This window comes from Ovis canadensis, chromosome 15, assembly GCF_042477335.2.
Source record: "Ovis canadensis isolate MfBH-ARS-UI-01 breed Bighorn chromosome 15, ARS-UI_OviCan_v2, whole genome shotgun sequence".
NCBI classification, from domain to species: Eukaryota; Metazoa; Chordata; class Mammalia; order Artiodactyla; family Bovidae; genus Ovis; species Ovis canadensis.
In genome coordinates, this window is record NC_091259.1 from 59,408,478 (window position 1) to 59,423,837 (window position 15,360).

The window sequence follows — 15,360 nt, forward strand, 5'->3', positions numbered from 1 at the left end:
AAATGAAAAAAGAAAAGATACAGCAATTGAAATGAATCACGAAAAAGGTTAGAGGAATAAAGAGTCATCTAAGGAGTGAGAAAAAAAAGCAGGGCTTTAGAGACAGACATATTTGGGTTCTAATCCCAGCTCTCTCCACTTACTAGCTGCGTGCTGCTGGGCAAGATAGTTAATTCTTCTCAGTCTATCTTCTCATCTGTAAATACATTCAGGATGGTTGTGATTATTAATTAAAATAATATATGAATGTGCCTGACATGGTACCTGGTACAGAATAGATGATTTATCAAAGTGAATACCCTCTTTTTGGTAGCATTTTTAGCTTAGTTGGTAGAACTGGAATAAACTGCTTAAAGTTCAGATTAATATTTTTGAACATGTATCATGTGTAAGGACCTGTGTTAAGCACTTTACTTGTTATGGCTATGGAGAAAGTCAAAGAACATAACACGGCTAGAGATACTTCTCATAGAAGTGAAATGCTCTAGCTTTTCAATGCCCATCTTTGGTCTTGGCTGTCAGTAAGTGACACTGGTTCTCTTGATCTGTGGACACCAACCCAACAATCATTATATGCAGCTAGATAATTTCCAGCCCCTGGCAAAGGGTCTCATGAGCAGTGATGGCTCAATACATGCTTGCTAAATTGAACTAAACTGATCCTACTGGGAACCTGAAATGTCAGTTTCATTAAAAGTGTGGACATTTTGAGTATGGAGTTTAGTCCAGTAAAAAGGTGAATGCCCATCTGGAAATACTATAAATAAAAAAGCCACTGAAGATTTTCGTAGGTGTATTCCATTATTTTCTATAGTTTACATTTCTCTCATCATGAAAATCCATTGTTCATTTCTTTGGGATTTAGCTCAAGCCAACAAACAGGTTTCTGTGTTATAAAAACAAAGCCCATTGGATGCGAGGACTATAAGGCATTACTGAGGCAGATGGGAACCAAATTAGCATCCTAAAGGTTTAAAATCTTTACTCTTGCCTTTCAAACACATACTGAGCATGATCTTCATAATGAACAGACCTAGAATTTATTTCTATGCAACTCTGTGAAATGCTGATATACTTAGGGATGCTTCCCAACAGAGTAGATGTCAGGATGCCTTGGCACAGTAGTTGGGGGAAGTGGTTGAAAACAAGGAAGTCATGTAAACACTGTCAGCTACAGTCTGGAAATCTAGAGAGGAAAAAAGAACAGACAGAAAGAACAAAAATAAACCAACCTCAAACTAAGAATCTCTGACTCAGTAATTCTAACATTCTAACTTACAGAAAAAAAATCCCCAGTATGAAAAAATGTGTAAAAATGTTTTAAAGAGTGTTATTTAGACTATGTGGAGGCAAGCCAAATACTAACCACAAAGAGTTAAGTAAATGCATTCCTGATGGGATATTACACAGACGTGAAAAGGATGATTAGGAAGGTCATCCATCAATATGGAATGTTAGATAAAAATATCAAAAATTAACCTTATTATGATAAAGGTGTTCAAAAAAGGAAGAGTAGAAAGAGGAAGGAATTCAATTAAGTTGCTAACAGTGTTGTTATAAAGATGGAGCTTTTTTTATTTTCTTCTCTGCCATACTTCCTAATTTTTTGTTATCTAGTTATATGATTTTTCTATTCTACAATTAATATAATTTCAAAATTAGGTTTTAAACTGGATATGGGTTTCTGAGTAAGAGACGGCAAGAAAATGAGAAGGGATAAAGTGACAGAAGGGGTGACTGGGTCACTGGCAGCAGTCCAATCATAGGAGACTGTATGCAGGGTCTGACTAACCATCCTGAATAATTATACCAGCAGAATGCTCTCCATTAAAAAATATTGCTATATTGTGATTTTTTCCCCTTCCTATTCCTATATTCTGTACCACAGCATAATACAGAAGGCAAAGAGTTAATACTCAAGAAAGTATAGTCCCTTCCTTATTCTATAAGATAAACAACATGTTTTAAAAATATCTATCTCTATAGGGCACTTTACACTAGTAATGTCTAATAGTACTATTAACTATGTTTTCCAGACGAAAGGGAATTCTAAACCTGATGATTAATGCTTTTGCTGGCATCTGTAATGGAAGAAATAATTTGGACCCCGAATGTGTATTTCTACTCTCTGTTCCTCTCCAGCTAGCTGTCAGTGTGAAGCGCTACAAATTCCTCCAGGTTATTTCAGGGTTGTCATTTAAAATCAGGTTAAATAAATATTGGGACTTCATTAAACTATGTTATTCTTACATCTTTCCCTTATTTATACTGATAGTAGAGCATCCACAAAACACATCCCTCAGCTGAAACTGAGAAAACACAGGTTCTGTAAGAGCGACTAGAGGGAAGAAAGAGTGGAATGGGATTGCAAAATGCTGCTTTCACAGAGGATACGACATGTCTCTAGATGAGCTGATGTTTTGGGACAGTTGTCAAAAATATCTGATTTATTCAACATGTACAACCAGTCTGTACCACTCACTGCCAGACACTATACTAGGGATATCTCCTTCATTTCCTTCCTCCATACTCAGATGCCTTCCTTTATCTCTTGTTAAATTTCTTTAAAGACTATCCCAAATGACATTTCCTTGATGAGGACATTTCCTTCTCTCCCATTTTTCTAGCTGGTATAAGCATACCTTGGAGATACTGTGGGTTTGGTTTCAGACCACCACAATAAAGTCAGTTCAGTTCAGTCGCTTAGTCATGTATGACTCTTTGTGACCCCATGGACAGCAGAACATCAGGCTTCCCTGTCCATCACCAACTCCTGGAGCTTGCTCAAACTCAGGTCCATCTAGTTGGTGATGCCATCCAACCAACTCATCCTCTGTTGTCTACTTCTCCTCCTGCCTTCAATCTTTCCCAGCATCAGGGTCTTTTCCAATGAGTCAGTTCTGTGCATCAGGTGACCAAAGTATTGGAGCTTCAGCTCCAGCATCAGTCCTTCCAATGAATATTCAGGACTGATTTCCTTTAGGATTGACTGGTTTGATCTCTGTGCACATAAATCTATGTTTACATTATACTGTAGCTATTAAGCACGCAATACTATATGTCTAAAAAATTTATATACCTTAACTAAGAAACACTTTATAGCCAAAAAAATGCTATCATTTGAGTCTTCAGTGAGTCATAATCTTTTTGCTGGTAAAAAGGTCTTGCTTCGATGTTGATGGATGCTGACTGATCAAGGTGGTGACTGCTGAAAGCTGGGGTGCCCGTGGCAGTTTCTTAAAATGGGATAACACTGAAGTTTGTGGCATTGATTGACTCTTCCTCTCATGAACTATTTCTCTATAGCATGCCAAGCTATTTGATAGCATTTTACCCACAGTAAAACTTCTTTCAAAACTGGAGGCAATCTTCCTAAACCCTGATTAATCAACTAAGTTCAGGTAATAGTCTAAACCTTTTGTGGTTACATGAGCAATCTTCACATCTTCACCAGGAGTAGATTCCATCTCAGGAAACCACTTTCATTGCTCATACACAAGAAGCAACTCTTAATCCATTAAGTTTTATTACATGATTGCAGCGATCAGTCCCATCTTGAGGCTCCACTTCTAGTTCTAGATCTCTTGGTGTTACTACTACTCTTGCATTACTTCCTCCACTGAATTCTTGAATCCCTCAAAGTCATCCATGAGGGTTGCAATCAACTTCCAAAGTCCTGTTCAAATTGATATTTTGACCTCTTCCCATGAATCATGAGTGTTCTAAGTGGCATCTAGAATGGTGAATCCTTTCCAAAAGGTTTTCAACTTACTCTGCCTAGAGCCATCAGAAGAATCACTATCAAAGGCAACTACAGACTTACGAAATGTGTATCTTAAGTCATCAGACCTGAACATCAAAATTACTCCTTGATCCATGGGATATTGTATTAGCAGGTATGAAAACATGAATCTAATTGTACATCTCCATCAGAGCTCTTGGGTGACCAGGTGCATCGCCAATGAACAGTAATATTTGCAAAGGAATCTTTTTTTCTGAGTAGTAGATCTTTTAAATTTTTAAGAAAATGTATTTATGTTTCTTGGCTGTGCTGGGTCTTTGTTGCTGCATGGGCTTTCCTCTAGTTGTGGCAAGCAGGAGCTGCTCTCTAGCTGCCGTGGGAGGGCTTTGCATTGCGGTGGCTTCTCCTGTTGCAGAGCACGGGCTCCCGGGGCGCAGGTTTCAGTAGCTGCAGCACGTGGACTCAGCAGTTGTGGCTCACAGGCTTAGTTGCTCTGTGGCATGTGGCATCTTCCTGAACTAAGGATCAAACCCCTGTCTCCTGCACTGGCAGGGCAGATTCTTTACCACTGAGCCACCAGGGAAGACTGTGTAGTAGATCTTAAACAGTGGGTGTAAAATATTCATAAAGTCAGGTTGTAAAGTGATACACTGTCATCCAGGTTTTGTTCCATTTACAGAGAATAGCAGAGTAGATTTAGCATAATTCTTGAAGTCCCTAGAATTTTCAGAATGATAAATGAGCATCGGCTTCAATTTAAAGTCACCAGCTTCCTTAGCCCCTAACAAAATAGTCAGCCTGTGCTTCGAAGCTTTGAAGCCAGGCATTGCCTTCTCTCTATCTATGTAAGTCCTAGGTGACATCTTTTCCCATGGCGAAGCTATTTTGTCTACATTGAACATCTGTTTTTCAGTGTGACCACCTTCATTAATGATCTTAACTAGGTCTTCTGGATAACCTGCTATAGCTTCCACATCAGCATTTTGCTGCTTTACCTTGCACTTTTATGTTACAAAGACAGTTTCTTTCCTTAAACTTCATGAACCAACCTCTGCTAGCTTCCAACTTTTCTTTTTACAGCTTCCTTACTTCTTTCAGCCTTCATAGAATTGAAAACAGTTAGGGCCTTGCTTTGGATTAAGCTTTGGCTTAATGGAATGTTGTGGCTGGTTTGATCATCTATCCAGACCACTAAGACTTCCTTGCTACCAGCAATAAAGCTTTTTTTCTTTCTTATCATTCACATATTCACTGGAGTAGTACTTTTCATTTCCCTTAAGAATTTTTCATTTGCATTCATAACATGGCCAAACGTTTGGCTCAAGAGGTCTAGCTTTTGGCCTCTGTTGGCTTTTGATGTTCCTTTCTCATTAAGCTTAATCATTTCTAGCTTTTGATTCAGACTGAGAGATGTGCAACTCTCCCTTTCACCTGACCACTCTATTGATTATTAATCAGCCTAATTTCAATATGGTTGCATCTCTGGGAATAGGGAGGCCAGAAGAGACAGAGGGAGACAGAGGAATGGCTAGTCAGGGAAGTAGTCAGAACACATAAACATTTATCAATTAACAGATGGGATTCGTGGTGCCCCAAAATGTTACAGTAGTAACATCACAGATGGCTGATCACAGATCACCATAACAAACGTAAAATGAAAAAAGAAAGAAAGAAAGTGAAGTCTCTCAGTCGTGCCTGACTCTTTGCGACCCCATGGACAGCAGCCTGCACCAAGCTCCTCCATCCATGGGATTTTCAAGGCAAGAGTACTGGGGTGGGTTGCCATTTCCTTCTCCAAAATGAAAAAGGAAACCTTTAATTTGTTAAAAAATGTAATTGTTGGTGAGCGCAATAAAGTGAATTGCAATAAAATGAGGTATGTTAAGTTTTTCTGATACAATTTTACAAAACCATGAGATTTTGGAGCTGGAGGGTATCTTAGAATTTCTGAAATCCAGACTTTTTCCAATATGTGCTGAGGAGTTAGGAGTTATCAATTTCAAGTTTGCTACACAATAGTTCAGTCATATACTTCCATGTATCATTAAGATCCATAGAAGTCTGTCTGCTCTACCAGTTTGTAAGCTTGTTGAGGAGAAATACCAAGTCTTGTTCATCTCCAATTTGCCCAGGAAGTGGGCACATAGGGATAAGCGCCTGCCCAGTTGATAGAGTTAGAAAAGATGCTAGTCTGCAGAAAACCATGGGGTTGATAAGTTGCCAATAGTAAGTACTGTTGAAGAAGCCAAAAGCAAGAATGTATCTGGAATTTGTTATCACTGTAAGTTTTGTTAAACAGAATAATGTGAATTAGATGGAAGTTGTGGCTTTTAAAAGATGCAATGGGAAGAGAGATTCCATGAGACAGAGCAACTCAGTTGTATTTGAAACAAGGTAAGTTCTTCTAACCCCAAAGTCAAGTAGGTGATATGTACTTATTTTCCCCAGCTGGATTACCATTAATAGTGAAATAAAAATAAACCTTCAGTAGGTTGCTTTTCCTTAAATTGCACATGCACTCACAATCTTTTTTAAATGTACAAGCGTATTCTCATTAGAAAGTCAGAATGCCATGTGAAAAAACTGACAAAACTTCCAGGAATGTTCTTAAACTATGGCCACTTTCTCTAGCTCGATTCCTTTTATCTGAAGGGCACAAATATTGAAGAGGCACTATGGATATAGTGGAAAGTCAGGAGGTTAGAGTTTTAGTTTGCTACTATGCCATCTGGGCTTCCCAGGTGGTGCAGAGGTAAGGAATCCACCTGCCACTGCAGGAGACAAAGAGACATAGGTTTGATCCCTGAGTTGGGAAGATCCCCTGGAGTAAGAAATGGGAACCCACTCCAGTATTCTTGCTTGGAAAGTTCCATAGACAGAGAAGCCTGGCGGGCTACAGTCTAGGGGGTTGCAGAGTCAGACATGACTGAGAAACTGAGTACACACACTATTCCATTTATCTGTTGATTCATTCACTTTGTCCTTCAACAGATATTTATGGGTACTGATATGTGCCAGACACTTTGCTGTGCAGAACAGTGAACCAGGTAGGCAGGGAAATTACATTTCAGGGAAGAAGATAGATGATAAATAAAACAAGAAGACAAATACAGATTGTAATAAATGCCATATGGAAATAAACTAGATGAGAGAGAATAATGGGTAGGGAGGTAGCAGGAAAAAATAGTTCGACCAGCAAGGCATTATATATCCACCTATGTAGTATCAGGCAAATCACTGAACTTTTCGGATACTCAGATTTCCAGGATGAAAAACCATGGTTGAACTGGATGCATCAGAGTGGAGAACACTCTGAACCTGCAGTAAGAAAACTTCAGCATGAGTTCTGGCCTTATTCATAAACCTGTACCTGTAGCACTGTCTCCCTGATGAAAGAGACTGTGAGCAGAGTGTGGCAGTCCTTGTGAACTGAACAGACTAAGTCATAGGCTGTGTTCCTTTCCCTTCTTCAACACTGTTCACAATGCTCCGGATGTTTATTTTCATTTACACTGAAGAAGACCTCTGAAAACTCTGGAAACACTAGACTAAAATTGTTAACCTGCTACCTCCGGATAAGAAATATACCTACTTTTATGAATGGGATAATGATAAACCTACCAGTGATAATATTTTATCACTATATAATGCACATTTTAAAAAGTACTATTCTTTTCTTCTCTCTTTCCTACACTAAGTTTAACTCAATTAGTGATAGACTAAAGGAAAAAACCACAAACCATTAGAAAATCCATTACTTTTTCTTTAAAATTTTGGCTATTATCAAGTTTGGTTACACAGTCATAGAAGAGCATCCTTTAGTGAAGTTAGCCCATCATATTCAAGATAAACCGTACCGAGTGTAAGGCTCCATTATTAGTCACTGCAGGAAGGCGGGCCCATCGCTCATTTTCCAGTTCTTCCATCACTTGGTTCATTGCACTCTTTAGCCATGTGTCGACAGAAACACCAATCTGCTTTAGTAGGTCCAGTCGGGCTTCAGCTTTCAACTTAATTATCTAAGAGAACCAAGAAAATGGTCAGAAAGCAAAGCATTCTTTCCTCAAATTGATTGCTTTTAAGTTATTCCTGATTTAGTAATTAGGACAATCTTGATATTCACTAGTAATTCTTCCTTGGCATAGATGTTAATTTTTCACTTGATGAGAGGGAGAGAGAGAGAGAGCGGTAACAGGGAAGGAAAAGGAAGATGTTAATGCAACATAAAGTCTGCTTTCCTCTCCTGTTAATAAGGCTATGCCTCAGAACAGTCTTAAGTTTAGCATTTTCAACAGCCTTCTAACCCATTTCCTGGACTTTCTCTTCTCCTCTATAATCCACCTTTTACAAGTCTACGAACGATCTCATCAGTCACTTCTCTGCTTAAAAACACCCATGATTCCTGACTGCCTACTGAGTAAAGATTTTAGATTCTAACGCAGCTATCAGAAACAGGAGATGCTGAGAATAAAAGAAGTTTCTATGCTCCATCAAGAAAAGGAAACACTACCTGTTCTTTAGCTCTTGTTCCAAGCCATAAGCAAGTAATCATAGAATTACTTCAAACCTGTCCCAATCAAACAGTAACTGCTTTGCCCAGTAGCCATGCCTCTAAGTCAGCCATCAGTGACAGTCCCTTGCTTCTGCAAGGCAGCCAGTCAACCACAGCCTCACTCCAGTAAGCATCAGCAGTCAAGCGTCCACTCTGGCTTCCAACAGTCCAACCTCTGTGTGCTAGTGCTTAGCCACTCAGTTGTGTCTGACTCTTTGAGACCCCACAGACTGTAGTCCGCCAGGCTCCTCTGTTTCTGCGGATTTTCCAGGCAAGAATAGTGGAGTGGGCTGCCATGCCCTCCTCCAGGAGATCTTCCCAACCCAGGGATCAAACCCAGGTCTCCTGCATTGCAGGCGGATTCTTCACTGTCTAGGGAAGAACAGACCTCCTTCCCTACCGACTTCTAGGGAAGTCCTATCTCTACACACCAGTTAAAAGTGAACAAGTCTGTACATTCCCCGTTTTGAAAATCTGTCAGTCCCTGAAACCCACACTTCTCAAAACCCTTTGCATCAGTTCTACTTTGTTAGAGAGATTATATTTTATAAATATCATTCCTTTTTGGTTTAGCAAGTAGTAAATTCAGCCTCACTGTTCTTCGTATTAAGAGTGGTGGTGTCTTCCTCAACATTTGAAGGCTCCATTGAGATAATTTTGAGGACCTTCACTGGATGGCCTTCTATGCAACTCTCGGACAAACAAGTGTGCTCACTGAGCCCTCACAGTATACAATTTTGATCACTCTCTGGACTCTCTGCTAAAGGAGTTGGTATCAAAAAGGATCTGAGCTCTGACTTCTTTCACTGAGCTCTCATTGCTGAATTTATTTTGTATTCTTAAGTTTTGCAGTGAGACTTCCCTGGCACTCCAGTGGTTAAGATCCCCCTCTTCCACTACAGGGGGCACAAGTTTGATCCCTGGTTGAGAAACTAAGATTCTATATGCCACATGGGGCAGCCAAAGGGAAAAAAAAAAAAGAGATAAAAATTCATATAAGATTAACCATATTAGTCACTTTAAAGTACACAATTCAGTGGTTTTGGATATCACATAGACCTTAATATATAGTAATTAAAGACTGTGGCTTGTGGCACACTACTTGGTAAATAGACTTGCAAAAATCTGTTTCTTCTAATAATTTTTTCTTGGTAACAACTTTATTGAGATAAAGTACACATATAATTTACTCATTTAAATTACATAATACACTTGACTTACAGCATATTCACAGACACATGCAATTATCACAACTTTCTTCTATTTTTTAACTTTTTATTGGAGCATAGTTATTTAACAGTGTTGTGACAGTTTCAGGCATACAGCAAAGTGATTCAGCTATACATATACATGTACATGTATATGTATATACATGTATCTATTCTCTTTCAAATTACTATCCCATTTAGGTTGTTACATAATATTGAGCAGAGTTCCCTGTGCTATTTTGGTTATCCATTTTAACTATAGCACTGTCATCACAATTTTGGAACATTTTAATCACCTCCAAACCTCCCTGCACTCCCGCCCTTTAGCTATTGCTCCCCTATCCCTTATTCTCTGCAGCCTCTGGAACCACTAATCTACTGTCTTTCTCTATGAAAGAAAATGAAAGTCATTCAGTGGAGTCGGACTCTTTGCGACCTCATAGATTGTACAGTTCACGGAATTCTCCAGGCCAGAATACTGGTGTGGGTAGCCTTTCCCATCTCCAGGGGATCTTCCCAACCCAGGTTTTAGATTTGCCTGTTCTGAACATTTAATATAAATAGAACCAAACAATATTTCCTGTCTGGCTTCTCTTACTTAGAATAATGTTTCTAAAGTCCATCCATGTTGTAACATGTGTTATTTCATTCCTTTCTATGGATGTTGCATGGATATAACACATTTTGTTTATCTACTAGCCAGTTGATGGGTTGTTTCAACTTTTCAGCTAATATGAAAATGTTGCTATAAACAGTTGTATACAACTTATACATCAGTGTACAAGTTTTCCTGTAGACCTATGTTTTCATTTCTTGTAGATGTATACCTAGGACTGGACTTACTTAGTCATAAAGTCACAGTATGTTTGACCATTTGGGGAAATTGTTTTTCAAAGCAGCTACCTCATTTAACAATCACACCAGCAGGGTATGAGGATTACCATTTCTTCACATCCTGGCAACACTTGCTAATGTTGGCCAGTTTTGATTCTAGCCATCCTAGTGCGTGTGAAGTGGCATTTCACTCTGGTTTTGATTTGTTCCCTGACGACTAACAATGTCAAGCATCTTTTCACATGCTTATTAATCATCTATATATCTTCTTTGGAGAAATGTCTATTCAGAACTTTTGTCCATTTTAAAGTTGGGTTGTCTTTTTACTATTTTTATTGTGTCTTTGTCTTTTTATGGTAAGCCTTTTGATGTATTTTAGATAAAAAGTCCCTTATTAGATATCTGATTTGCAAATCAGGTCAGTTCAGTCACTCAGTGTGTCCAACTCTCTGTGACGCCACGGACTGCAGCATGCCAGGCCTCCCTGTCCATCACTAACTCCTGGAGCTTGCTCAAACTCATGTCCATTGAGTCGGTGATGCCATCAAACCATCTCATCCTCTTTCGTCTCCTTCTCCTCCTGCCTTCAATCTTTCCCAGCATCAGGGTCTTTTCCAATGAGTCAGCTCTTCACATCAGGCTGCCAAAGTATTGGAGTTTCAGCTTCAGCATCAGTCCTTCCAATGAATACTCAGGACTGATTTCCTTTAGGATGGACTGGTTTGATCTCCTTGCAGTCCAAGGGACTCTCCAGAGTCTTCTCCAACACCACAGTTCAAAAACTGTAACTCTTAGCACTCAGCTTTCTTTATGGTCCAGCTCTCACGTCCATACATGACTACTGGAAAAACCATAGCTTTGACTAGACGGAACTTTGTCGGCAAAGTAATGTCTCTGCTTTTTTTTCCTGCTTTTTAATATGCTGTCTAGGTTTGTCACAGTTTTTCTTTCAAGAAGCAAGCATCTTTTAATTTCATGGCTGCAGTCACCATGTGCAATGATTTGCAAATATTTTTCCCCATTCTGTGGGTTGTCTTTCACTTCTTAACTGTGAAGCATAAAAGTTAAAAATTTGATCAAGTCCAATTTATTTATTTTCTTTTGTAGCTTGGGTTTTTGGTGTCATATCAAATAAATCCAGGGTCACAAAGGTTAATCCCCATATTTCTTATAAGGTTTTTATAGCTTTAACTGTCTCATTTGGGTATTTGATCATTCTGAGTTGAGTTTATTTTTGTATATGATGTGAGGTCAGGGTCCAGCTTCATTCTTTTGCATGTGGATATCCAGTAGTCTCAGAACCATTCTAGTAGGTATTTTAAACTAATATAGGCAATGAAATTTTTTAAAAAAATGAGTAAACTAACAAACCTCTTTTTGGAAATTATAAGTGTAAGTCATTTAACTGCTAAAGCAGAGAAGCAAAGAAAATACAAAGAAAGAGAGGGAGAAAAAGACACACGTACACATACACACACGAGTGAGAAAGATCAGTATATTCTATTTTCTCAAATCTAAGTAATCTAGTTTTCATAAGATTTATTTTTGTCAGTACTTTGCCAAACAATTAAAGAACATGGTATTTGCAAACTTGAGATTGCAGTTCCAGAATAAACTATGTTAGCCTTCCTTCAGAGTTCCAACTGTTTATATTTCAACAACTATTTAAAAGCAGAACTTTCCAGTGTTTTCAAGTACATTTTGATGATCTGCCAATTGATTAAAATTCTGTAGAGCATAGCTCTCTGAAACTTGATGGCATTCCAGATACTGCATGACCAAATCATTTTTAAAACTTGTAAAAAGATAGAGCTTTTTAAAATGATGTTTTAAAAAGTCAGATCTTTTAAGATATAAAACCTGGGAGTATTAACACTGTCAATTAACCAACTTTAATGTAAAACTGAACATATTCGTATCCAAGTGTCACACCATGGTTGAGTTTATGAAACTTTTTGACAAAGTTTACAAAATCTGTAAACCTAATTTGGGCTTAATTAACTTATGTTCAAAATATAATTTCTCTAAGAATAAGAACTGGGTCTATTTGTAACCCTACTATTTAGGTCAGTGCATACAGTAGGAAATGAATAATGGTAGATAATACCATTTACCACTCAATTACTTCTGGTATCTTAAATGCCCCCTCACCCCCAAACAACTTTTATCATATATACTAGGTACTATATAATTATACTATTTCATTTAATTCACACAACAAGCCTGAGAATGTATATCATAAACTCTACTGAATAGGTGAGAAAAATGACTTAACCAAGGTCATATCAATTGTGGTAGAAGGTTACTCCCAATGAAACACAGGAGTCTCCATGCATCCCCTCCCACATTGATTCTGGTCTTGTCCACATGATTATTTTTTTGGCCAATGGAACATAACATATACAAATCTGATAAAAGCAGAGGCTTGATAAGAGCGTTACTAGGCCTTGATTTCTTGGTATATGCCTCCACTATGTGAGGAAGACCTGTTTAGCCTATTTGAGGATGGAGGGCCATATGGGAAAAAGACCTAATCCTCTAGCTGTGTACAGCTCTTTGAGTAATCATGGGCAAATCATGGGGAGAACAACACAGACAAAACCCAGATGATGAAAGATAATAAATCATTGTTGTTTTTGCCACTAAACTGGATTTTTTTTTTCTCAAAGGCAGCAACAAATTACTGTACTTAATAATTTAATTCCCAAATATCTGGGATAGCTTTCTGTTACTGCTTTCTAATTTTATTCTGATGGGCCAGAGAACAAACTCCACATGACATCCTTTCAGACTCAGTGACATGGGTCTGTGGTATAGTCTATGGTCTTACTAAATATTCTATATCTACTTTATTTATATTATTATTATTATTTTTTGGCCAGGCCTCATGGGTTGTGGGAGCTTAGTTCCCTGACCAGGGATTGAACCCAGGCCCTTAGCAGTGAAAGCACAAAGTCTTAATGCCTAGACTACCCAGGGAATTTCTCCATGTCTACTTTAAAAGAACATAGCAGTATATTCTACTCCTGTGGAGTGGAGGGTTCTATAAATGTTTATTAGGTAAAGTTGGCTCATGTGTTATTCAAGTCTTCTATACATTTACTAATTTTCTAGCTCCTTGTTCCATCAACTACAGAATGGAAAGCTGAAGTCTCAAACTATGATTATCAGTTCAGTTCAGTTCAATCGCTCAGTCGTGTCCGACTCTTTGCGGCCCCATGAATCGCAACACGCCAGGCCACCCTGTCCATCACCATCTCCCGGAGTTCACTCAGACTCACATCCATCGAGTCATTGATGCCATCCAGCCGTCTCATCCTCTGTAGTCCCCTTCTCCTCCTGCCCCCAACCCCTCCCAGCATCAAAGTCTTTTCCAATGAGTCAACTCTTCGCATGAGGTGGCCAAAGTACTGGAGCTTCAGCTTTAGCATCATTCCTTCCAAAGAAATCCCAGGGCTGATCTCCTTCAGAATGATTTGGATCATTCTGATCCAAAGGTTGGATCTCCTTGCAGTCCAAAGGACTCTAAAGAGTCTTCTCCAACACCACAGTTCAAAAGCATCAATTCTACGGCGCTCAGCCTTCTTCACAGTCCAACTCTCACATCCATACATGACTACTGGAAAAACCATAGCGTTGACTAGCCGGACCTTAGTCGGCAAAGTAATGTCTCTGCTTTTGAATATGCTATTTAGGTTGATCATAACTTTTCTTCCAAGGAGTAAGCGTCTTTTAATTTCATGGCTGCAATCACCATCTGCAGTGATTTTGGAGCCCCCCAAAATAAAGTCTGACACTGTTTCCACTGTTTCCCCATCTATTTCCCATGAAGTGATGGGACCGGATGCCATGATCTTTGTTTTCTGAATGTTGAACTTTAAGCCAATTTTTTCACTCTCCTCTTTCACTTTCATCAAGAGGCTTTTTATTTCTTCATTTTGTTTTCAGTTTTTACATGAACTATTCTGTAACTCTGTTACTAGCTACAAACACATTCAGAATTGTTTTGATGAACTGTACTTCTTTTTAATCATTATGAATCATCATCTCTCTTAACATTTCTTATGCCACTTATTTTGTCTGATTTAATATAATCACTTCCATTTTCTAATGATTAGCATTGCTTCCCTCTGATGAACAACAGCTGAAATTTATGCTCATTTTTTTGGGGGGGGGCCTTCTAGCTGTTGTTTCTTGCCAAGTTCCTTGCAGTTTCTGTTCCACATGTCTATTTAGGTTTGGCCAAGGATTTGGATGGCTATTTATATGCAAATTTGAGAACCCCTGACATCCCAGCTCAAGCCAGTGAGGCTGAGGCTCTCTGCTTGAATCTTAGTTGTACAGCCCTTCAGGAAGAGCTGTAAAATGTAAATATCACTAGGTATAGTCCCATTCTTTGAAAAGTCTATTCCTCTCAAGTTCTTATATGCTTTGGGGCATTTTCCAGTTCTATCAAATAGGTATTTTAAATATTTTTACCCTAGATTAGATTAGCAATTGTTATCTAAAAGAGGATATAAGCTAGTCCCTTATTATCAGAATCAGAAACCCTTGAAGAGATATAGCCTACATTCAAGCAGAATTCCAAGAGATCTTAAATGTCACTCTGTAGTATTATTAATAATATTTGCATTTTAATTTTGAAACTATTTAATACATACGTAGAATAAAGCAAATAAAATATCATGATAATATAGGAAGTAAAAATCTCATTGTGAAATAAAAGATACACACATAAAAACCAAAGAAGTTTAATAAAATCTTTCCAATTTTAAATTTTAACTGAAAATATCAGTATGAACTCATGATTCTAAAAAAATACCTAGCTCTAAACCATGGGCCAAGAAAGGGCCAAGAAATAAATGACTCCCATTTATTTCTATACCACAAACCAGGTGCAATAAGCACCTTCACAGCCTAGACTTTGGTATCTAAATATTATTCTATATACTAAAAGAAAGCAGGGCTTCTTGGAGAAAAGGTTAATTCTAAATATGGGCAGAGAAAATACAAAGCGAACCTAA

At 38.3% G+C, this 15,360-nt stretch overlaps 1 protein-coding gene across 3 annotated transcripts in view; it reads right to left on the bottom strand.

Annotated features, from left to right (window-relative positions):
• The window catches only part of FCHSD2 (FCH and double SH3 domains 2), a 238,034-nt gene that overhangs the window by 20,098 nt on the left and 202,576 nt on the right, over positions 1-15,360 (bottom strand). For all 3 annotated transcript variants that reach the window (XM_069552994.1, XM_069552995.1, XM_069552996.1), the window contains exon 13: positions 7,600-7,761. In XM_069552994.1, coding sequence (XP_069409095.1) covers positions 7,600-7,761 — 162 coding nt within the window. The remainder of the gene's footprint in view (positions 1-7,599; positions 7,762-15,360) is intronic.